General features: G+C 39.4%; 1 protein-coding gene across 1 annotated transcript in view; it reads right to left on the reverse strand.

Annotated features, from left to right (window-relative positions):
* TTC1 (tetratricopeptide repeat domain 1) overlaps positions 1-23,089 on the reverse strand; it is a 33,811-nt gene extending 10,722 nt beyond the window's left edge. Inside the window, exons 1-5 of the mRNA XM_050905164.1 lie at positions 22,714-23,089; positions 10,758-10,818; positions 8,754-8,866; positions 6,696-6,732; positions 4,165-4,313 (exon numbers count right to left, since the gene is read on the reverse strand). Coding sequence (XP_050761121.1) covers positions 4,165-4,313; positions 6,696-6,732; positions 8,754-8,866; positions 10,758-10,818; positions 22,714-23,037 — 684 coding nt within the window. The 5' untranslated portion in view covers positions 23,038-23,089. The remainder of the gene's footprint in view (positions 1-4,164; positions 4,314-6,695; positions 6,733-8,753; positions 8,867-10,757; positions 10,819-22,713) is intronic.
* Between the last annotated feature and the right edge of the window lie 1,612 nt (positions 23,090-24,701).

Consider the following 24,701-nt stretch of genomic DNA (forward strand, 5'->3'; position numbering starts at 1 on the left):
CGTAAGGACAGCTATTTATCTCGTGTCTATGATGCTTACCTCAAAGTACAGCTTCTTTTGGTAAATAAATTTATCTGGCCTGCCAATCCCTCAAAAACTGTGCTGAAGCTAAAATTCACACAACACTGTTGCACATCTGCTAAAAACAAAACCTAAAGATTGATACCATATAATTAAACACTTTCTGGGAAAGCATCAATAGGGATTATTTGACCACAAAACATTATAATTTCAAACTGTTTAATCTGGCATTGAAGATGTCAAAAATAACTAAAGTGTGTGACACTAGGATTTAAATCAAAACACTAGCACTGTACTCCTGAAATATAAACAGTACTGAAATTTTAGAGCAGCTACCAAGTCAGGAATCAAAGCAAAGAACAACTGTGTATTTAATATTTTTAAACTGTCATTTAACAAGATCATGACATGCCCTAAAGCAGTATGTGAAATATTTTCTGTGTACAGGAAGGAGAAAGATTTGCTCTAACAGTGAATGAAGCTAATTTGCAGATTCTCTTGATGCATCATTTTCATTACCAGCGAGGGGGGAAAAAATGCTGCGATATTTCTGCAGAGAGCAATGCACTTTACCTTACAATAAAACAAAGCTTCTTAGTCTCCTACATATTAGATATGTTAACCACATGTGGAGTCAACATTACAGCTGAAATTGTTTTTTTATTATGAAATTTAGAGATTTATTACAAATATTTTTAAAAGTATAAAACTAGCTGTCAGTATTTCCTTAATTTTTCAAGAGGGGAGTTTTAAGCTTCAGTCTCAAAAGATTGCTTCTACCCTGAAACCTGACAAAGAACAGGACCAACTCAGGGCAGAATGTCCTAAATCCCACTGCAGTGTAAATTGAGGGCATTTCGTACAAAATGTTCTGCACCACATGTGAGTCTAAAGCCTCTGCCTAGTAAAATGAGGTCAAGGAGCAGAAGGTATATGTAACAGTCAACCTCTGTACTTCCCAGCTACAAAAATTAAGAATAAATTACTGATCAGTCTAAAACATTCCTGAAAGATGGCCAGGAAGAACAGCAGCACTGTTTATGATTCTCTTCTAGCCCAAATATCCACTGGTTACCGAGCCAGGGCTCTTTTGTGAGATTATTAGAGGCATACTCACTGAAAGAAAATTGTGGTTTTGCAAGAGGTATAAAGGACAGTATCTATACTTTCAGGGGGTTCCAATCAGCCAAAATATATGTATTTTAAACTCCTTACATTTTGTACCAACTACTGACAGCGTTCCCAAGTCTTAATCTGTGGAGTCCTGACTGGTGGTTCATAACAATCTGTCTGATCTTCACAGTTGTCCTTTGTATGATGAGCTGCTAAAATGCACTCCTTATACACTAATACTATTTTACCAAGTAACTGGCTAGATTACACTAGGCCTCACTCTGCAGCTAGTCTAATGCTAAAAGGCTACAAGCTACAGAAACTAAACCCCATTGTTTCCTTTAGAAACGTCAGCAGACTCCTTGGCTGAATTCCTGGATCAAATAAGCCATAGTCTCAGCTAGGAGACTATAAATAAGGCCAACACAAATACTCTTTTCTAGACTGTGATGGACCCATCACATTCACTACCCATGCAGTAATGATGTTTGACAAGCTTGTCATTTATTAAGCCATTGCCAAGAGCTAGGTGATAAAGTGCTCTCCTGCTCTCAACTAGATGCATGCAACAAGCATCGTGGGGTTGTTTCACAGTACAGTAAACTGACCTTGTCAGTGGGTGCTGCCAAAAGGGATGGCCCCAATTCCTGCACTGCCTTGAACCACGTCTTCTTTCCTTCTCACTAGCATTTGCAGTAGGACTTGTCTGACTGCAAAAAGCCAAGGCAATATAAAAGTGTTTACTTTGGGGCTTTTTGGTTGCTGGCTTTTTTTGCTCACTGGTTGCTGTTTTTCCCTTTAGCAGAGTTAGTTGTCTGCCAAACTCACATATAGAACTAGCCATCCTCTAGAGTCGGACATGAGCTACTACCAGCACTAGCACAAGGAAAGCAACTGGACAGCTTTGTAAGCAGCAGGTAGTTAGTAGATCAGTTTAGCTGTTTTGTGAAACCATACCCTTACCACTAACAGGAGTTACACAGTTAAGCAGAATATTTTTCTGCCATCAGTGCAACTGATTCAGTCCCAAAGGAAGTAATTTCAGGCAAGGCTCCTTGTCTAATATGCTATAAAAGCAGTTTCTATTCTGTCACTTACAACACCATAGTATGGGGGAAAGGGGAGGGTGGAAATCACTACTAATGATTTATGTTCCCAAATGGAGAGTTAAAACAACTAAACCTAAGCCTTTCAAAAATATTTCTGCATCGACACATTCAAACTGGTTTTAGAGATAATTTTGCGGGTGAAGCAAATGATTTTTTTTTTTCTTTATGGGGCAGAATACGTTGCAGGTTCACTGATGTGACGCTTAACTAAAATAACGATGCCCTTTGAAAATTTAATCAGATATAAGTCAAGTATTGGCATATGAATTTGGGTGCCCAACCAATAATTACATTTTAAAATTGCATCCATTTACCTTAAAATGGAAGTAAAGAACAGTTCAGCTGTTGTTTTCCCTGCAGAAGATGGTCAGCTCTTTCCAGGCTCCCTAGTGCTTGCAAACCATTCACCTACCATGACCTGAAGCTCCCACTTTGATAAAAAGTGACCACCACTATACTTTTTATAGTGGCTACCTTTCATTAGAACAAGTTCCTTCAAAACCACAGGCTGTCTGGCTACATCTCTACCACATTTGTCCTTTCAATACAGCCTTCATAACCTCTTTTCAAAAATAAGAACAGCAAGCAGCCTATAAGAGGAGCTTTCTGTGCAAAATAAATTTCCCTTCTTGCTACCCTTGTGAAAAGACCCTCTGAATTTGTCAAATCCACAGCGATTTTCCACACTGAGCATTAACACACTAAATATCACCAGAAAAATCACTTCCTGCTGGTATTTTACACAAAGTTACTTAAAACCTCAAATCAGCACGTTGTGGCAGTGACTTTAAATCCCCATTGAGTAGGGATTATTTACATGTTAGATTGGGGTTTCAGGAAGTGCTAGGGGTTTACCTTTTTTATCCAAGCTGACACATCCTAAAGGCCAAGGAAGCTTTTAAAGCATTTCCTTACACTCACAGAGGTACAGCAAAGATTCTGCAAGAAATGTTTAATTCTGAAGTATTTGTAATTTAATTGAAAGTGGTGAAAGTGGACATTGGAAAACAGTACTAAGCTGCAGAATTCTTTTTTTTTTTTTTAGAACGAAGAAAGTAACTGTATCAGGAGAGTGCTGTTTGCAACCACAAGGTGCCTTTTTCTTCAAGTGAAAGGCTAAGTTTTTGAAGATTAATAGCAGACTTCAGTCACTATTAGTAAAATAACTCAAAGTGTCCAATACACACACAAGGCATAGCAAAGAACAAGAACAGAAAACAGCTAAATCAAGAAACAAAAATATCAACATTTTAAAGTAGATACAGAAATAGATACAGACTGATAGAATTCTGTCTCTTTGCCATTCTCAAAGTTATATAATCAAGTCATCAAAAAGTAATTATTTTATAATTATGCCATAAAGGCATTCGACTGCAAATTTACCAATCAGAAAAATAATTCTACTGAAAGAAAACCAGACTCCCACTAATTAAACAGCTAGCAAGAACTATATTATAGGGTGCTTGTATTCTGATCTCCAGATTGCAGATCTGTATTGAAATGATGGCTACTAAAATGCAGCAGTGGTTCAGGCAACCTTTTCTAGCACATGCATAAATACAATTAACAGCCTCAATCAGAAAACTAGAACAAAGTGTGTGTGTGTGCACGCGTGTGCGCTATTCAACAGCTAAACATGTAATTCAATGCTTACAGCTCAGAACACACGTTTACTTTCACTCATTTTACAAAGGTAAAAAGACGACTATGCTTTATGGACCTGAGACTCGTCACAGAAGTTGTGGCAGTTCATGTAATCTTCCTTACGTAAAACCAGATGAGAAAACCACTTTCAGACTCAGGAAAAAAAAGTTACCATCACTGCATATGAAGCTGCTTGCATAAACAGCATTGAATATTTAGAACAGGAAAGAAAAGACCTTGGTTTAAAGTTAGGCCAAACTATACTAAAAAGGCTTACCATGCAAGCTTCTCTGGCTTGATGAACTGATGGGTCTTTTTCTAGGACTGCCTTATAATCTTCCAGAGCTTCATCTAGTTTTTCTGTTTTTTCATATAGTTCTGCTCTCCTCAGCAAAGCTCTAATATAGTTAGGATCTAATTCCACTGCTAGAAAACAAAAACAAAGCACAGTATTTTACTTGAAACATTTCTACACCCCTCAAATGAATTCTTGAGTGTGTATTAAATTCTGAATAGTTATCTTTATAATGTAGCTTAGAATCAAGCAGAGTCACAGTTTAAAAGCTAAGTCATAATTCAGAAAAGGCATACATCTGCCTGTGAAAGTCTAATGCAAATGATCGTATTTCATTTAATGTCTACAATCTATCACAGACAGAAGCGATTTATAATGCACAAACATTTAATTTTGCAATACTATATATGCAGAGATTCTAAGTGATGCTTCAGAAATTTTAAGGACCTGTAAGATATTTTTCAGCTTTTGTATATTTAATAAGTGTATATTATGAGATTACAGCTGAAGTTAAATATACCTAAAGAGACACATAGCACGGAAAATAAGCATTTCCCTGCTTATCTCAGTTCAAGTTGCGACAAACTCCAGGAGAACTACTGGTGTTCTTCTGAATTTAATATCAAACAATCAAAATTGGGTTGGGAATCCACAAACAGTTATATTAGCTCCACAAGTTAGCAGAGGGGCATACTGACTGAATTTAAGCTTCTCCTCTCCTTATTCCCTTGGCAGCCATGACCGTGTTTACAAATGCAGTTAAGACTGAATGCTAAACTTAATAGTAACCTGCAAATGGTAATTTCTCAAGAATTTCTTCATCTGTTTTTCATCATAGAAAGAGGGAATATGAAAGACTGCCCATTTTATAATTACTAACCCATTGTGCTGGTTTCAGCTGGGATAGAGTTAACTTTCTTCTTAGTAGCTGGTACAGTGCTGTGTTTTGGATTTAGTGTAAGAATAATGTTGATAACACTCTGATGTTTTAGTTGTTGCTAAGTAGCACTTATCCTACCTTAAGGATTTTTCAGTTTCCCATGCTCTGCCAGCAAGCAGGTGTGCAAGAAGCTGGGAGGGAGCAGAGCCAGGACAGCTGACCCGAACTAGCCAAAGGGGTATTCCATACCATGGAACGTCATGCTCAGAATATAAACTGGGGGGAGTCGGCCAGAGGGGCGGATCGCTGCTCAGGCATCGGTCAGCGGGTGGTGAGCAAATGCATTGTGCATCACTGTTTTTTTTCCTTGGGTTTTATTTATTTTCCTTTTTTTTTGTTACATTCCTTTTCATTCCTATTATTATATTTTTATTAATATTATTTTTATTACTATTATTGTTGGTATCATATTTTATTTTAATTATTAAACTGTTCTTATCTCAACCCATGAGTTTTACTTTTTTTTTTTTTTCCGATTCTCTTCCCCATCCCACTGGGAGGGGGGAGGAGTGAGCGAGCAGCTGTGTCGTACTTAGTTCTGGCTGGGGTTAAACCACAACACCCATTAAAATGTTTTTGGGGACAATTAAATCTAGGATTATCTAGCTAAATATTCTAGCTTATTTCTTCTGGAAGGACAAAGACAATGCTACAGTCAGCAAGTTGCAGGTTAGTGTGAATTGCTCTGCTGTGCTCCAAGTGTTGCATTGCAGTTTGTAAGCCAAGTCCCTGGGGAGTGTCAAGTGATGGCAGGTTTAAGTCTCACTGCTGCAAAGCAGACCGATTCCCTTTCAGCCGCTATAAAATTAGCAGAAGTGTTTTTCAAAATGCACCAACATCAGAACAAGGCAAATCCTCAGAGTGACAGAGGTCAGCTAGAATTTGTTACCTTCAAGAATACTTTTAGCATGTATGAACTCATATTTACTGTACAAGCAATACTGGCACGCAGCTATTGGATTAGTTTTTTGATTGGTAATTTGGCCTTTTTTCCCCAGCTGTCACAGGGAGTTTAACAAATATTCGAGCATAGGTCAGTGGGTGGAAGCAATAAAGCAATGCACAGCTGAAATCATTTCACCAGAAGTTGCAGAGAGAGAACTATGCAGGACAAGAACAGGAGAGCATAACCCCTTGTGACAAAGCAAAAGCCTTGCATAAAAGGGACTTGATAATGCTTTTAATTCTATAAGGCCTCACAGTTCTTTGGAATCTGGGATTAAACCAAGATTTGGGGGGGAATGGCAGGTGGAAGTGGGTTTAAAATAGTGGGTGTAAGGAAACAGCTTCCATAATAGAAAGACTTTTCTATTAAAAGGAAGTACAAACAGAAGCCTTAATGGCACAATAGAATAGAAAGTACATTATTACAGACAGGAAAAGTTTGATAGACATTTTACAAAATAAATAATATAAATAATTCTAGATTCAGGTGTCTTCCATCACAGCTTTTCTTTAAATTCTTTAAAAACCCTTATGCCCAAAATTACAGCTCTGCAGTATGGCACTAAATGGCATAATTTATGCATGAAAGATCTGGCACAAGAGCAGCACACAGAAAAAAAAGTCATACCTTTGCTGCAGTCACTTAGGGCAGCTTCTGTCTTGTCCTAGAACACAAAATAGGTTTGTTATATTTAAGTCATATTTCTTGGGAAACAGTTATTTATAATTGCAAGCAAAAAGGTTTGTCTGGCATTCCAAGGAACTGGGATGTTCATGTAATCAAGGCTTTTCATACCGTTGCTTCTGATGTAAAGCTCTTTACCAGTGATTAGCTTCCTCCCTGTGAAGGCTGCCAGTGTTCAAATTGCACGGCTGCCCCACTAATCGGTCTGCACTGAACAGCCAACAGCAAGCTACAGTCAAAAGGCTGAGTCACATCTGCAGGCCTTGGCTTAACCGAGCTACAGCTTTTCTACCTTTGTCAATTAATTAAGGGGTGGGAATAGACGGTTCCCAAGAGTCCCAGATAAATTCTTGTCTGTATGAGCAAAGACATTTGGAAAGCAGATACTGCCTTTAGCACTAATACAGCTTTCTCTACAAGGGACAATGCATGAGGCTTCCAGAAGTGGTCGGGACAAGATTGTAGTGCACCCAGACGACCATAGTTAGAAGATGAGAGGCAAGCAATCTGCTTATAATGAAACAAGAAAAAAGCAAAAGAGCTGAGACAGAGATCCTATTTTCATCCAAACTAAAAGGGCTTAAAAAAAAAAAAAAAAATCAGCCTGTTCTATGCTTGTATTGTTGATCTAAGTAGTAGTAATCTTTCTACACCCAAGGAACTATTTTCTCCTCCATAAAACAGAAGCTGTCTCAGAGAAGAATGCCTCACAAGCTTTTATTGTAGTGCAAAGCAAATGGGTGCAGCAGGTATGGAAGAACAAACTTAATGGGGAAGTTATTAATAATATGAATCTATTTTCAGAGTAATGTATTGGTCTGTCAGGTTCCACTGATCTATACTAGTGAGATACACTAGTTTGTGCAAAGTTCTTTTATCATCTTGGACTCCTTTGGGGACTATTAGATTAGTTTCCCAGTGATATGAATAGTTAACATTTGGATTATGAGGTTTTTCAGTTTACAGCTTTCATATTTGACAGGTTCCAGCACCTGTTATTACAGATTTTATTCCATTTTTTCCTTGTCTGCTCAAACAATTCAGTATCCCTACAGCAAGTTAGATAATTCTAGCCAAACAAGAATACTCTATGCTGAGTAAGAATTTATTTATTTATGCCTAAATATGGCTGCAAGGTACATTTCTTAACAGAGCTGCATCTGTCTCAATACTGGAGGAAAACTGCAAGAAAGTTCCCTTTGCAGGAGAGTAAACTGAGGATAGGAGTTACTATGCTATTTTTCTGTAATAATTTAATCTTGAAAACAAAGGCAAAAATAGGGAGTAATTTCTCCTGAATTCTTCATATCTCCTCTTTCTAAAGAAGTGAAAGTTTCTGTTCAGACAGATTGTGTTCCATGCCTTCCGTGCTACCTAAGTGTATTGCTGATTCTGGTAACATCTGGGCACCTGTCCCTGGTCAAGGAATAGAAAACATGTGAAGAAAGCTGCAGCCATTCTAGCCAGACCTTGCCCTACTATATAGGTCTGTCCTACTATATAGCAACTGTGAAGGAAGCAGATTAACTGAATTAATAAAGCCATAGTTAGGAAGTCCTGCTGATGCCTCAAAGCATTTGAGCCAATTAAATGAAGACAAGTATATGACAATCCAGGCTTTTAGAAAAAATACTAACTAGCTACAATTCTAAACAATCTAATACGTGGTCTGCATACACTAAATATGCTTAAAGACATCTGTTCCACATGAACTTTGAATTTCATTAAAATAGAGAGAATGAAAGAAAAATCAGTGTTTTAAACATAATGCAGCAGAGCAACTTTGAACAGCTGTTCCAATTGCAACTTTCAGGTTTGTATTCACGCTCAGTAAACCAAGCATACCAGCATTTCTGCTGGGAGCATGACAGACTGAGCAAGCAGAAAAACCTGCAAACAGCTTTATTCCTTTGCCCTCCTTTATGCACCCCTAGTGACTTCATCATTACATTTATCATATAATCAATACATGGTGTTTCATAAAATAAAAAGAATATTCACCTGTTTCATTTTTGCAGCAGCTCTGTTTGAAAATAAAACAGCCCTATCTTTTTGGAAGCAGGCTGGACAAATCTGCAGAGCCTTCGTGTAAGAGTCTTCTGCCTCTCCATAGTCTGCAGATGCAACAGCAAAAAAACCAAAACAGACCATTTATTTCAAATGCCAGTACAGTCAGTGAACCACATGGTTAAGATTTCTTTGGAAACATTTCTCAATATATGATGCAATATTAAACCAGAATCAGTAGCTGCTCTCAGACAAAGTACATTACTAAGTAGTACATAGATCAATGACAATTATTTTAAAATCAACACCCTTGTAAAAGCAGAAATATAGCCCTGAGCTTAATGTAACAAGTGCAGCATGATGTGCGTATAATTGTCATCCCTGCAATTGTTACATTCTATTTGAGTACCAGCCTTAGAGGTAGAATCTCTTTAGATTAAGCGTATCCTTGATCTGAAAGGAAGCATATGCTGAAACATGTCACTGCACTGATACCTGTTCAAAGCAGCTACGGAGATATTTTATTTGCCACATCATCTTCAATGACTGACTTAAAGGTCAGCCACCACAAACCCATTATCACCCGAAGGTCATCCATCATCAAGCCTGGTCTAAAGCAAGGACCAGTGGTAAACCACATGGGATTATCAAGTTATTAATTTTCTAATAAAGGTAGAGTCAAGAGTGAAAAGGCCCTATACTGACTCCGAACAATGCCCTGCCAGCTGACAAGTGCATTGTCCTCAGAACAGAGCAATTCTTTCTGTGAACATTAGCTGGTGACCATCCAGGTGCTTAAAAGGTTGTCTATTTCTGATTAGTAAGCACTTTGGCAGGCACAGGCACACTGAAAAGATCTGCCAAAGAATCTGCCGAGAAGAGGCTATGGATGAGACTTCACAAGATGATTCAGCCAGCGTTACAGGCTTGCTGCTTTCATGGTCCGAGCAGTTCCCTTCTGCCTGCTCTGATGGTTGCCTGAATTGGTAAGTCATTCCCCAGGAGTCTTGCTCTCTTAGTACACAATAAGAGACCTCCAACAGGAAGGCCACTGTCTGGTTCTCAGGATATACTTCTGGGAAGGGGAAGTTACTTGTTTGTGTCCCTGCTGACTGAGGAAAGTATAAATCTGCATTTCCTGGTTTCTTTGTGAATCCTCTAGCCACCAGAACATTAAAGGAAAGGTAGCTGTCAAAATCACTTCTCCCTTTATGTTTTTTGATTAAAAGCATTAGTACAGTTATTTATTACTGACCTCAACCCTGTTGTTGTGTATTAGCTATGTTCAGAACATGTCCAGTTCTGGCATAAGCTAGAAATTTACATACTTCTAGATTTTTTTTAAAATATATGTATGTATGTGTACATGTACATCTCTCTATATACACACATATACATGTGTGTACATCTCTATACACATATACACATATGTATATACATGTATGTGTATATGTATATAGATGTACATGTAAGTACACATAGATGTACATATATGTGTGTATATGTATATATAGATGTCTGTATATATACATACACACATAAATAAATAAAATGTATAACAGATAGAGTCAGTGGATAAAAAGAAACATGCAAATGTACAAAGGTATGAGAGCTACTGAGCCACTGAGTCCTGCATCAATTCTAAGCACACACGTTAGCAAAACTCAGCGCCTAGTGGAAGCCTTTTTTGATTAGTAAAAGAAACCCTGGCACTTGGAAGGCAGTCAATTCTGTATCATGTTCTTGGATTTAAACGCTTCGTTTTCATGAGAATCCTGCTTTAGTAATCCAAGTCTTTGTGATTTAAACTTAACTCTTAAGGAGGTCTGCTATCTCTTTCTGTTCTCTAGAGCTGGATGAAAACTGATATAGATGATAAATTGGAACAATGATAGGTGTGAGATCTTCCTATGGGTTTTCTGCAACATCACCATGATGGCTAAGTATTAATTTAAGATTCTCTAACATCCATATGGTGTTAAAAGATTATCAACCCACCTCCTTTCTTGAACTGCTCATTTCCTTTCTCCTTCAGTGTTGTGCTCTCCTTTCTTCTTTTCTACAAAAGAAAAGACAATGTCTCAAAGTATTTAATTGAAATGAGCAAGTAGGTCAGCTGCAGTTCCAAATAAAGTATGAATGGAAATCAGAACAAAATATAACCTGAAGAATTTTAACTAGTACCAAGATCGCTTGTAGTCATTGTGACATGATATACTTTATATATACATGAAACGCTGGAGTATAACAACGAGGCAATTAAAAAGCTCTCGTTCACGGACAACAGTATGCAGAAAGAACATTCATAGCGAATTACATGGTTTAAACTAATACATTAGCTTTTTAGCTGCCTGTTTGCTTCTCCTTTCCAACTCAATTTAATTTAATCAGTGCAGGTCAACTATGTAGAATATATTTTAGATGTAAAGTCTCAAAAGTTTTGCTTGAGATAATTCCACCTCAGAAATTCATAGTTACTTTCAGAGATGTATAAAGCATGTTGAGCTCACTGCATTAGAAACAGGTCCATGGATAATACTGCCCTGAAAGACTTATGCAGGGAGTGACTAAACCATCAGACCCAAAGACAGGAGGATTGTTCTGTTATACAGTGAAAATTGCACATGCTGAGCAGAGTTGTGTTTTCAACCATGAATATCTTAACAGTACTCTTGGCACAAGTGAAGTTGACATGAATGCTCTTAGCCTTTGACACACAAAACACAGGATGTCCCCGAGCCATCTCTTCAACCTGTTTACAATGGAAGTCTTTCACATGCAGACATACCTCACACAAGTAAAAACAAAGCAATGTAAGTAAGACAGTAACATCAAGAAGCAATGCTCATGTTCATGAATCATTTCTATGGTAGAAAAATGATCATTTGACCACTGATTCTGCCCCCAACACACATGCATACACAAAGGACTTAAATCAAGGTGCCTATAAATTACAGATCATTGAGCAATTAAAAAGCCAACACTAGGAAAAGGAGCAGTTTCCTTTCCTGCAGATTGTGTAAATCAAGGATTAATGCAATTATCAATATCGCACAGAACATCTCCTTGGAAACAGCTAAATATAGTACTCTTTGTGGAGTGCTGCACCATCTCACAGCTATGCCAAGTAGCTGACAAACAATACAAAATCAGAGGTTCTCTCCTCTTGCTTTTATTGGTTTTGGAAAGTAATTCACCTGACCATTGTCATCTTAGTAATAACAGATCACAATGCTCTGAAAACTAGGCTCAGGGGAATGGCATTCAGTTGTGACACACAAAATTACACAGTAAAATATCATCTGACCCTTTCAATACATGCCTAGACCACTAAATTTTTTCCTACCGTCTATTAAATATGTTTTCTAATACTCATTGCTCCTCACATTAAAAAACAAAAACAAAAACAAAACATAGGTCAGACAAAACATGCACCACTATTTGGAAATTGGCTTTCCTCCAGGGTGGACTGACAATCCTACACAAGTCCTTCCACAATGTCACTTGCACCAGTGTACACAAGCCAGCTGGTACTTTCTAAATATGAGCATACAAACAAATTTAAGCACTTAAGGCACAAGCTGCATTAAAAGCACAAATTCTTTGTATATATGCAGGATTCTGCTGTTCAGCACAGAGAGTACGCAACTGCATTTGAAAGCTGTACCCAAACTTTCGAAGTGCCACACAGAACAGCTCCAGCAAGGTCACTGCCACATGTACAGTTGGCCCTCCACAGAAAGAAATTTTTAAAACATCTTGAATGCATATAGAATGAAAGCACAACAGAAGGGATTTTCATACCAGTGAACAAAGCAGCCAGATTTCAGCACAGAACAGGTTTAGAGATGATGATCCCACTGGAAAACATGAAAGATCTACAGAGACAACCCTCATTCAAGAAAAGAAATGCTTGAAACACTAGTCCTACTGACTTCATTGCTCATGATCTATTTAGAAGTGGCCTTTAAGGGCCATTAACTGATTTACTGTTGCATAAGGTAGAGTTACAACTCTACAATAACGAAAAAATCTTTTTTGTATAAAATGAGAACTACAGCATGGTCACAGTACTCCTGATGCAGAAATCCTAAAATCAAGAAATACTAGATGAAAAACTTCACCTGTATTATCATTATTTTGTTTCATTTTATTAAAATTAGTACAAAATATTACATGTTTACCCCAGTTAAGTATTAAATACTAATATAAAAAGTGATTTGCAGCAAGAAGGCTTCAGGAGAATAAGCTTTTAAAAAAAAAAAAAGAAAAAAAAAGAGTAAAAGGAACAAAAAAAATTCTTCAATTGTGGGATTCCTTCTCAGGTAGACAAGAGGATTGTGACCTAGAGTCTCAACAGCACAGAAGAAAGTCCAAGGTGGCTGTACGGCCATGTTCGCTGGGGAAACACAGGCAGATAAAAGTTCTGAGCAGCTGAAGAGTTTAAGGACTGACACACTGGGAAGCTGATGATTCATACAACTCTCCTCCTCCAAAAGTCTGTTCCTTGGTATGTCCTCTTGCCTGTGAATCAAACTGCACAAACTTGAAGGACAGAGGACTATTAGTCACATAACTGTTACAGACATACAGATGTCAGTGACAGTCCTGCAGTCACTTCTGACTATTTGACCAGAAAAGATGTTGTCTAAGTATGTTTCAGAAGCCAGCAGCATTGTTAAGTATACTGTATATGGTTTTATATGGTTTACTCGGCTCCCTGGATAGCAGCAATGCAAGCAATGCAGTCCTGGTTGTCCTGGTTTTGGCTGGGATAGAGTTAATTTTCTTCTTAGCAGCTGGTATAGTGCTGTGTTTTGGATTTAGGATGAGAATAATGTTGATAACACACTGATGTTTTCAGTTGTTGCTAAGTAGTGTTTATACTAAGTCAAGGATTTTTCAGCTTCTCATGCCCAGCCAGCAAGAAGGCTGGAGGGGCACAAGAAGCTGGGAGGGGACACAGCCACGACAGCTGACCGCAACTGGCCAAAGGAATATTCCATACCATATGACATCATGCCCAGAATATAAACTGGGGGGAGTTGGCCAGGAGGGGCGGATCGCTGCTCAGGAACTAACTGGGCATAGGTCAGCGAGTGGTGAGCAATTGCATTGTGCATCACTTGTTTTGTATATCCTAATTCTTTTAGTATTATTATCGTCATTTTATTATTATTATCATTATTATTATTTTCTTCTTTTCTGTCCTATTAAACTGTCTTTATCTCAACCCACAAGTTTTACTTTTTTTCAATTCTCTCCCCCATCCCACTGGGTGGGGGGAATGAGTGAGCAGCTGTGTGGTGCTTAGTTGCCAGCTGGGGTTAAACCACAACACTGGTTCAAACCCAGTATTTCTGTTATAGCTTGACCAACATTTTCAAGATATCCCTGTATTACGGGGTTCAGGCTGTCCCTTAAGTTCCAAACTGTACAAGTTTTCACAGTATTTTTCAAAAAGGTAAAGTCTATAGGGTACCACCTGCATCATTCTGGATTTGCATTTGAAGTATGACTTGTAAGCAATACATAGTAGCAGACTATCCCTAAAAGCAAATTACTCTAGCTTTTCCACAAAATGTAAAAGCATACGTATTAGCACGTCACATCCTAAAAGCATTGCCCTTTAAAGCACACTGTATTCATGAAATAAATACATCATTTATTCCTCCATATATACATTTCTTTAACAGAAAATCCTAACACAAAAGCAGCAGAAAGTCAACTATTTTGGATGAATTTACACTTAACCTGAAAGGACTGCTCCAATGGATGCTGTTAGAATCTGTCTTCTGTTCAAATTCAGGGTAAAAAAAAAAAAAAAACCAACCAAAAACTAAACCGCTGTTAGAAGACATAACCTCTGCACTCAGTATGCTAAATTTCCAGCTTCGATGGACAATTGCAAATTGACTGGTCATCAGTTTACTGTGATCATATCAGCCCAGAGTGAAAAAATTGCAAGTGACTTGTCCTTGGGACAAATTTTGCACAATGTCATTTCAGTGTCCCCACTCACTCATTTTTCAGAAAAAGATTTAAGTAGCTGCAGGGCAGGCTACCCTTTCCTCAGCGAGGGAAGTAGGTCAGACTGAACTCCTAGAATGCTCCGCCTAAGGAAGAGATATCTTGACCCACTACGTTCCCCGAGGCTGCTCATATATGACACTGGGCTCAGGCACAACTTCCCCAACTTACGCTCCGTTATGATTTTCTGTTATTCAAAGTCAGCAAAATCTTAAGGTTTGTCTTTTGCAAATTTTATTAACACAAAGATGACAAATTCCAAGTGGCAGGCATTAGTTTTTGATGTACAAAGGCAAAAAAATTATTTTTTGAAGTCCAGAAGAAATAACTACATTTAACTAGTAATATGATTCTTAAAGCATCTGATTAGAAATGTTTACAGATTTGGATACTGAATTACAATTGTCCATATTCTGAAGAAATTAGGATCTTAACATAAACCTGCCTGGCAAGCAAGTGGTACTGAAGATTAAGGCCTGATCTGAAGTAACGAGAAAAGACAGCTTGGCCTTCTGACAATGAAGTACAACAGTTCAAAAGAAAGGCCATCAAATATAGTCCCTGGACCTCAGCTACTCTGCCAAAAAACTCAAGGTTAAAAATAAAAGCATTAAAGCATTATTTGACCATTAGAGAAGAAAGCAACCTACACATTTTCACTGTTTGTTTTGGAAGTAACCAATATAATAAAGGGGCTGGAAGTGAAATCCTTAAATATAGCTGGTGAGAGCTGAAGGACAAACACCCTCAATTTGTAATGCTTCCAACTATGCTTCCTGCGGCTGTTCCTATGCATTTTATTTGATTAATTGATTTAACTTTGCTAGGGAACTGTTCTTAGCTCCAGTTTTGTCAAGAGCAGCAAATGCATACTCTTTCTTCTCTGTAAGGCCATTTATACAGTGTGACAACGCACATCTGCATCTCATACACCCTTTTGTAAGGTCACCATGTAGCAGTCAATTTAAAATTACTGGAGTTCAAAGGGTGCACAGAAGCAAGGAATTTAAACAGATAAGGAATATATTTTTCAGCTTCAAATACTAATTCTATTTCCAAGTCATCCATTAGTAGTCATCTGCTTCCCCCTGCAGTTTTGTGAAGCTATTGCTGTATCATGCATCCAAGGATTTGAATTTCAATTTAAGGTTGTAGTCACTCAAAAAAATCCTTTTTCAAATCTTGCTAGAGTTGTCACTTGAAAACTGTGCCAAATCTGCCCTCTACACTCAAGAGGCAGAGAAATAAGCATTGCTAGACTCTGGCCGATCTCTGTTCATTGTAACTCTGTGGTAAATACGCATTAGTCTTTCTACTGCCAAATCACTACCTTTTCCTGAAATTGTAAGTAGCACTTCCAGAGACAATAGGTCACAGCAGCCATCCTTGACAGTCAGTTCAAGTTAACATGCCAGACTGTGACTACTCTTGAGTGACAATACATGCCATTCAGTCGTTCCTGTTCCAGAGGCAACAGCCTCAGGCAGAGAAGTGGAGCTGACCACTTAATCCACCACCACCACAAGTCGAAAAGGTCTCAATTTGACAGTATCAGCATCTTCCAGAGAAATGCAAAAATGAGTACGAGACTAATATCAGACAGCAGCACTGAAAGAAAGATGAAGGTATACTTTTTCACTCTATTAAATTGCCATCCAGCAAAAGACTTTTATGTCTCCTTGAATAGGGAGATCACCTTTTATTACATTTCACAAGATTGCATTGTGACGCCTTCAAAAGCCAATTGTCTTGCAAGTTTTATTGCTATACAAAATAATTTTGAATGCTGATGAGAACTGTTAACAAAAGATATATTCCTTATGGGTATTTCTCAGTAATTTATGTAATAAGTTTTACTGCTGCACAGTCAGTTGGATTGTCTCATGTATTAATAATCTGGTTTTTTTGGTCCAACCACATAATTCTTCCTGGAAAGAGTTCTGAGATCATCTTCAAGTGATCAACACCTGAGGACTGCTCCAAAATATGACTCGCTTCGCTGTACCCCATCTTCCATTTTGTACCTTAGCTTTTATTTTGTAAATACTATAGAAAAACCAGCAACTTTGATAGAGTCAAGGTTACTATAGTATATTGGACAGATGGAACTAGGAAAACACCAAATGCTGAAACGAATGACTACACCTAAGAAGCCATCTCAGAGAAATCCCACATCAGTTCTTCAACCCCTGGAAATGCAAATTCTATACAGAAGCTATAATTTATGGAAGAACAATGGGATCAACCTGAAGCATGGGGAAGAAAGGGTGAGGAGGGGAGCAGTTTAAACAAAATTTCTTGATTAAGACAATGTTCTCTAACACATCCTAGAACTTCTGGAGAAAACAGGAAGAAAAAAAAAAAAGGGGGGGAAGTTTTACTGTTTAGCCCAGAACTGAAAAAATCTTGGGTATAACTCAAAAATACTATTTCTCAAAGATCAGTTTCACTTAATTCTTGCTAACAAGATACTAATCAAGAATCTCCTCTACTAGAGTTGTGTTCCTTGTCTTGCTGACACATTTTCTAGGGTTAAAATAGAAGTTGAGCATGATGACAGCCAGCTGTAGCTCTAGTGCACATGCAACAGCCCAAAGAAGGGAACTGCTTTTGAGGAATATTAGATCTTTATTCCAGGGTCTTACAGCAGCTACAAAGGAGTGTTCTATATCCAAAAAAAGAGCTTACTAGGCCAGGTGCTTAAGTCTTTGCCAGACAAGGCCCAAAGAACAAGACAACATCTGTCATGATGGAAGAGCATGAGGGATTCAGAATCTTGCTGCTGGATAAACTCGTAATTAATGGGTGTTCCTCCAGAAGAGGACCGGGTCAGACTGAAACAATTACCATGTAACAGCTGTTGGGTGTCTTCTGATTAATTCTGCAGACTAGACCAACGTCAAAGCCATCACTGTCAAAGACAACTAACCAGAAAAATCTGTTTGTAATGCATCAAAAGCAATTTACTGCTCAGTGCCTCTGCTGAGGCAGCAATCAGCATGCTTTTGAAACAACAACAACAAAATCTTATAGAAGTGAATTTTGTTTCAGGCTGCTTAATTCTTAAGAAGCTCAGAGTTGCAAGTCCAGGCAAGTAACGAGGCTCTATGCTACATCTGTTTTTAAGAATAGTTCTTGCAGGTTTCTGTATTAATATCCCTTCACATTCTTATTTTGCTTCACTGTGCAGAGAATACTTCTTACGGTATTGGTACTGTTTCCCTGGAAGTAATTCCTGTTGCTTAAAATTAGAAATCTCACTGTATGGGGCTCTCGAAATATAATTGAGAGAAAACACACAACCACTTGCTCCTTCACTTTGATCTCTGCAGCAGCTTCTGCATGGGTGAGAATTTCTACTCAGAGCTGCTACCATGAAAGCTTGCACATAGGATATGCATAAATACACAGAGCAAGGACTAGAATCTGTCTTTGCATCTCCAGAATAAATTAGAGACTTTCTTTTCTACAGCCTAGTTATTGGAGAACATCGCTCAAAAGAATTAATTTATTAAAGCTGCTAAAACATAACAATGGGCTTAGTTTAAAAAAAAACAAAACCAAACAACAAACTATTAAGGTCTAGCTCCATAAATTTGATTTGAGCAGGGCTAACATCAAGCTCTCCTTATGACTTGAGTACGTAGTTTATGGTTGGTGCTGCAACCACAGTTCACAGGAAGTTTTTCTTATTTTGGCAAGTAGTCTAATTGAAGAAAATCCATCTACTCCTGTATGCCATCACAAGGCTGCCATTTGATGTCTACTTTTACCAGCACTGCCCTTGATCTAAAAATACAGCATTATTTTTCATCTGAATCATTCCCCGTAACTGGTTCACTGCACATTCACACAGAGAGGTGTGCTAGCACAATGAAGGAGGCAGCAGGGGGCTGAGAATAACTGATCAAGGACTGCCTAAGTAGCAAACACGGCACTGCTGCTGAGTGTCTGGTCACAATCTAAACAGTCAAATAAACAAGTTCTGAATATTTCTGCCTCATTTTCTCCAGCTGCAAAAAAAAAAAAAAAAAAAAAAAAAAAATCATGTTGCCGTTCTTCTCAAAAACGACCTGACCTTTTGAGTAATTGGAAGGAGGTTTAAAATGTCTGAAAAACTCTGAATAAATGGTGTACAGCAGCTGTTTTCAGACCGTAACTGCAGTATTTTTTCTAAAAAGCTGCATCATTTAACAGATTCTTTTCATAACCAAAATATATAGAACATTTCACTTTTAAAAATAAAATAAAATTTGTAGCCATCAACCATCAATTCCAAGCACTATGAGGAAAGTTGGAGTGGCAATTCAGGAATGACCCATCCCAATGGTTTTACTACACAGAGAACGTGAGGTGATGCAGGGTAAGATCATGCAAATGCACTACTTCAATAGTTACAACAACTGCTGTAAGCTTCTAATTCCTCTCTAGTTTCTGCATTTCTCAAGCTCTGCTTATAAGAGATACCAACAATATAGCTATATTTTAAAGACTGCTTATATAATCCACTCAGAAAGCTCTCTATGGAACATAAACAAAGTTCACAATGTAAGTATTGCCAATCTAATAGTTACAGTGAAACTAAGAGATGGAATCCCTCCATTTCGTTAGGTATAATCATAAACCAAGCTGAAGGGCACAATTGCTCAATACCACTGGAAATAAACCTACAGAAAGATAAGAACTGTCTCAATACTTTCTCTAAGGGAATCTCTCCAGCTTTAAACAGTTATTAGTTTGTACTCCCATAGCACCTTTCAATGGAGTTCCACAAAGCTGAATGCAAGTATTCAACATTCATGATTCTTTTGCTCATTTTACAGAAGACAAAAATGGATGTGCAAAATTAAATGATTACCTAACAATACAACAGAAACAAGAGCACCACGAAAACTAAGACACCCAATTTCCAGGCCTGCTGCTCTTTCTAGTGTTTAATTCTATGACATAATATCCCCCGTTTTTATCATTTTGTCTATGAAACTCTCAAGCTGTCTTCAAGTTATAGGCTGCTGCAGAAGCCTCATCGTGACTCATGATGACAATGCTCCTTGCTGTACATGCAATAAATACAAGTAGAAAAAAGGGACTATTTAGTCTAAACTGGAAAAGACACAAGGGCAACGTAATGGTTTTTTCTGTGCAGTGAGTAGGTCAAGGAAAGTGATTATTGCCCTCTGTTCCACACCTGAGAGAACGCATTTGGAGAGTGCTCAGTTTTGGTGTCTCCCCCATACAAAAAAAAAGACGACTTCCCAGGGGGAGTCCAGCAGAGGGCCCCTAAGATGGTCAGGACACTGGAGACCATGACCTAAGCAGACAGCCTCGGAGAACTGAGTTTGTTCAGCCTTAGGAAAAGGTGGCTCAGGGGAGACTTCATTGCTAGAGAAAATGGAGACGGACTCTTCCTGTAGGCATGCAGAAAAAGAAGGGCCGGTGGTCACAAGTTCCAACAAAGGAAATACTAATTAAATACGAGGAAAAAAGTTTCCACCATGAGGGTAGTTAAACACTGGAACAGGGGCCCAGAGAGGCTGTGCAGTCCCCAGGCTCTGAGATGTCTGTGTGGCTCTGGGCAGGGTGATCTATTTGATCTAACTTTGAGCAGAGGGTTGGACGAGATGACCTCCAGAGGCCCGTTTGGGGCAAAGGATGCACCACATAACCTCTTGAGATTCCCCCCCCCCCCTTATTCATTATTAGATCTCAAAGTATTACAACTGGCAAGCATCATTATGTCCATTTTACAGATGTCAAAATTGAGAGACAGAGTGAGCGAGCTATGAAGTGATTTCCACAAGGTCAAAGAGCAGACAAGTGTTACATTTAGTCTCACTCCTACTTCAAGGAGATTATATTCCATGTTCCCCTTCCCTACTAGTCCCATATTGCTTTTCCACCTCAAGGAACTTCTACATTAACACAACAATCTGTACTACAGATGAAAAACTACCTTTTTGTCTTCACTGATGTACTTTGGTCAGAAATACCACCCTACCAGAAAGGGAACTATTTGAGCCACAACTTGACTAAATTTCTGTATATTGGTTTGTAACAAACAATTTAGATGTTTGGTTGCCTCTGGCATCTTAGCGCTGCATATTTCTGCCCCTCATTCTCTATTTACAGTAGCTGACAGTAAGACCATGGCGTAGTCAAGTTACTGCCAAGCTCCTCCCTCCCAACTTTTTTGGCAATGGATAGCCAGCGTTTATTTACTTATACAACACAGACAGGGCTAGCCAACAGTTAAGAAAGCATGGTCCAGCTTTACCAAGTCAGTTGAATTAGAAAAGATCAGCCTGCCTTTACAAAAGAGTAATAAGCCCCTATAAATTCACTGAAACATTCATAATATTTTAAGCACTGTTAAAAAAATTAATTTGATATGACCCTTCTTTTTTTTTTTAATCAAATGCCTCATTTTAGTAGTACTTGTCCATTACAGTAGTAATTTTTTCTACTGCTCCTGGTGATTTAAGAGTTTCCAGAATAAAAACTATACAGCTATACAATACACTATCTTCCGCTATGAAGTAGTGCTTTCCTAAGATGCTGCCTACCTTCTCTTGTCAGCTGCCATTCCTTACTCCACTCTTTCCTTCCCTCATCATAATCAGTTATTCAGTGTTACCTATGATCCAAATTGTGCAGCTAGCCTTCCAGTAAGGACTCTATTTCCTTTATTAAAATAAGATCTAATTCTTGCCTACAGGACTATAAAATAAAGTTTGCTGAAGTCTTCCCTTCGCATAAGTTACAACACATCAGAATTCCATCTTTTCCCCAACTGCCAAAGAATATAGTAGTACTTTTTGTCACTATTTCAAATTTCAGTAGAAGTAACTGCTCGTTTGGATAATTCAATCAGATTTTAAGAGGCTGGATCAGTTCTTTGAAACATGGTCTGTTCAAGAGGCCAAGCTATATAACTTGTCAAAAATAGTGTTTAAAAAAAAAAAATTTACAGGGGTTGTATGTTGGGAGACAGATTTTAGTTTAATATCTTTACTCCCCCACCATTTGCAAACTAAAGTTGAAAAAAATTAGGGAAAAAAAAAAAATCCTTAAATCAGTAGAAAGCCTTCCACCATTTGCTATGAGAACATAATTACCAGCAGAAATTCAGTGCATTACTCAAGTGAACAGTCTAACCTTGAAAGTGATTTAACATGTTTTCTCAAAGTTAGGAAAAAAAAAAGTTCTATTTTTTTTTTAACTACTTGATGACCATAATATCTTAGAACCCTGAAAACTAACTGCTGTCAAGTCACACCACTGACTGAGGGTCAAAAAAACTGGTTCACACAGACTTACAGGGGAGTAAACACCATTACAGAGGCTGTTGGACTTCCCCTAAGACCTATTTCTTTACACTATCTAGTACCCACAACATTATCCAGTTTGTTACCCAAACATTTTGTCCAATATAACTGCAGTGAAAGTAAACAAAACCACACATTTTATGTGTTTTGTCTGATTAAAGCTTAAGTAATCTATAGGGATACTTTCAAATTTAATCCCAATTAGTTGTATTACATAAACTAGCCTTTCAGATATGAACACTATCCTGAAACCTGCTCCGAGTTTTGGAAAAGCACCTTGCAGCTAATCAGGTGAAAACAATGAATGTACACAAACTAAGTAACATGAAACAGGGAGATTTTTGTTTCTTATAATCTCTCTGAATTACAGTAACCTTACATACTGGTGAAAGTAGACAAAAATCTGCAACGGAATGTGATAATTAAGAACAGCAAGGAAAGCTAACAAAAATATTTGTTACCTAAAAGAAGAAATTAAGAACAGTAAAACTAGACACATAAGAGTTTTAAAGGTCCATTTTCATGCCAGTCACAGACCATTCAGAAACGTGACACTGAAAATATATCTTTTTATATTCAACATTGGTACTTTGGATTACCTGTTTTTCTTCCTCTGGCATATTTTTTTCTAGTTCTAATAAATATTCTTCATCTAGTTCTGTCTGCTTCCTTGAGCTATTCTCATCATTCTGTAAATTCTCTTCATCATCCAGCATAGGTTCTTTTGCCTCAAAGGAGTCGTGACAGTCATGGAAACACTCATCTGCTGTTGTGGGATCTTTGGCTGAAGGTGGTGTATATCCACTTTCAATGTTTTTGGGATTATGTGCATCTTTGGGGCCACTCTCTGAAGACTTCTGATCAGAAAGCTTTAAGTGATCAAGTAATTCTTCAGGCGGACTTGCATCTTTAAACTCTTCCATGTTGGACTCCTTGGAGGGGTTAGGTTTTTAGAAATGAGAAAGAAATAACCCTCAATAAGCATAATATAAATGCCTTGTCAGCAAACGAATCTCTTAAGCACTTAAAAGTACTCCTGACATCACCTGAGGGAAACTATTATCCCTCAGGGCAGGGGGCAACTTATACATGCTTCTTCTATGCACTATACAGCAACACAGGGCCAGTACACTGTTCCCATAAGGAAGCCAATTCACAAGCTCAGATGCCCAGGACCGGCACGGCACAGCACAATGCTACGGCTTTTCCTTGGCAGTGGGCCTGAAGTCACACACACTTACCTACCCACAGGCCTCAGCACCCTCTCGCCCACCCCGGCCTCCTGCGGACTGCGTGCAGAGATGCCCCCGCCGCCGCCCCAGGCCCCGCCTGCACCGCGCTCCCCTTCAGCCCCATCACGACCCCCCAAAGCCAGGCCCCAGGCCGCCGTTCCCGGCGCTGTCATCTCAGCCCTATCCCGCCCCCTGAGATAAAGGGCCGGGCTGCGGCCAGCGCCCCCCATGACGCCTCTGCCTCCCCCCGGGCCGGGCCCACCCCAGAGCGCCCTCCCGGCCCCGGGCAGAGACCTGCGCCTTGCCTTGCCTTGCCTTGCCTTGCCTGCCTTCCCTTCCTTCCCTTCCCTTCCGGCCGCCGCTCGCCGCCGCTCCTCCTCACCCTTCACCCCGCAGATCGCTTCCTGCCGGCGCCAGCCAATAGGAGGAGGCCGCGCGCAGGCTGCTGGGATTCGCAGTCTTGCGAGGGCGCGTGACGCGCCTCGCGCGCGGTGGGGCGCGGACTCTCCTCAGGCGGGGGGCGGGCTGGGGAGAGGGAGAGGGAGAGGGAGAGGGAGAGGGAGAGGGGAGGAGCGGAGCGGGGAAGGAGCTCTTGGCCTCTTTGCCTCTTTCTCCGCGGGGCCGCACTCGCGTGTGCGTGGAGCGCTGAAGTTTTTTAACGCTGGCCGCTCGCACAGCCCTTCTGCGCACCTGGAAGGAGGTCTCTTGTAGTTATTTGGGCTCACTGCAAGGTTAGACCTTGAAAATGCTGCTGTGGTAGCACGGGGGCAGGCCCCTGTCAGGCTGGGCGCAGGGTAGCTCTGAGGAGGCGGGGAGGCTGGGGGCTGCCGCCCCAGAGGCTCCTCAAGGGATCAGGCGCAGGTAAAGCTGGGGCAGGGCCCTGGGGCGGTAGAGCCCTGCTCCAGTTCTCCCCATCCGCGGTAAGGGCGCTGCTCAGGCTCACCGGGAAGCGGTTGAGGGATGGGGAGTGTGTGGTAAACAAGCACAGGGCACAGGTGGGGATGATGCGGGTGGGCAGTGGGAGAGGTGCGGTCTTGGGCAAGTACCACCTGGCTTGAAAAGATAAATTGGGGTGAAAATGTGATCAGCTGAAAAAATGAAAAAAATAATAGGGAAGTCTTGGTAGATGGACAAGAAGAGGGATCATATCTACAGCAGCAGACTGGTGATGTTGGTTCGGGTTCTGTTGCCTGCACTACTTTAGCCTAGTGGTTTGTTTATCTAGTGAGTGACTATTTAGCGTGCATGTGATAGCTGTATCACTTCTAAGGCACCATGAATTGCTTGTTTCCAGTACGGACTTCAGTTTTGGTTTTTCTATTCCAGTGACATGTGAAAACTGAGTTCTATCTAAT

This window comes from Gymnogyps californianus, chromosome 14 (genome assembly GCF_018139145.2).
Source record: "Gymnogyps californianus isolate 813 chromosome 14, ASM1813914v2, whole genome shotgun sequence".
In the NCBI taxonomy this organism is placed as follows: domain Eukaryota; kingdom Metazoa; phylum Chordata; class Aves; order Accipitriformes; family Cathartidae; genus Gymnogyps; species Gymnogyps californianus.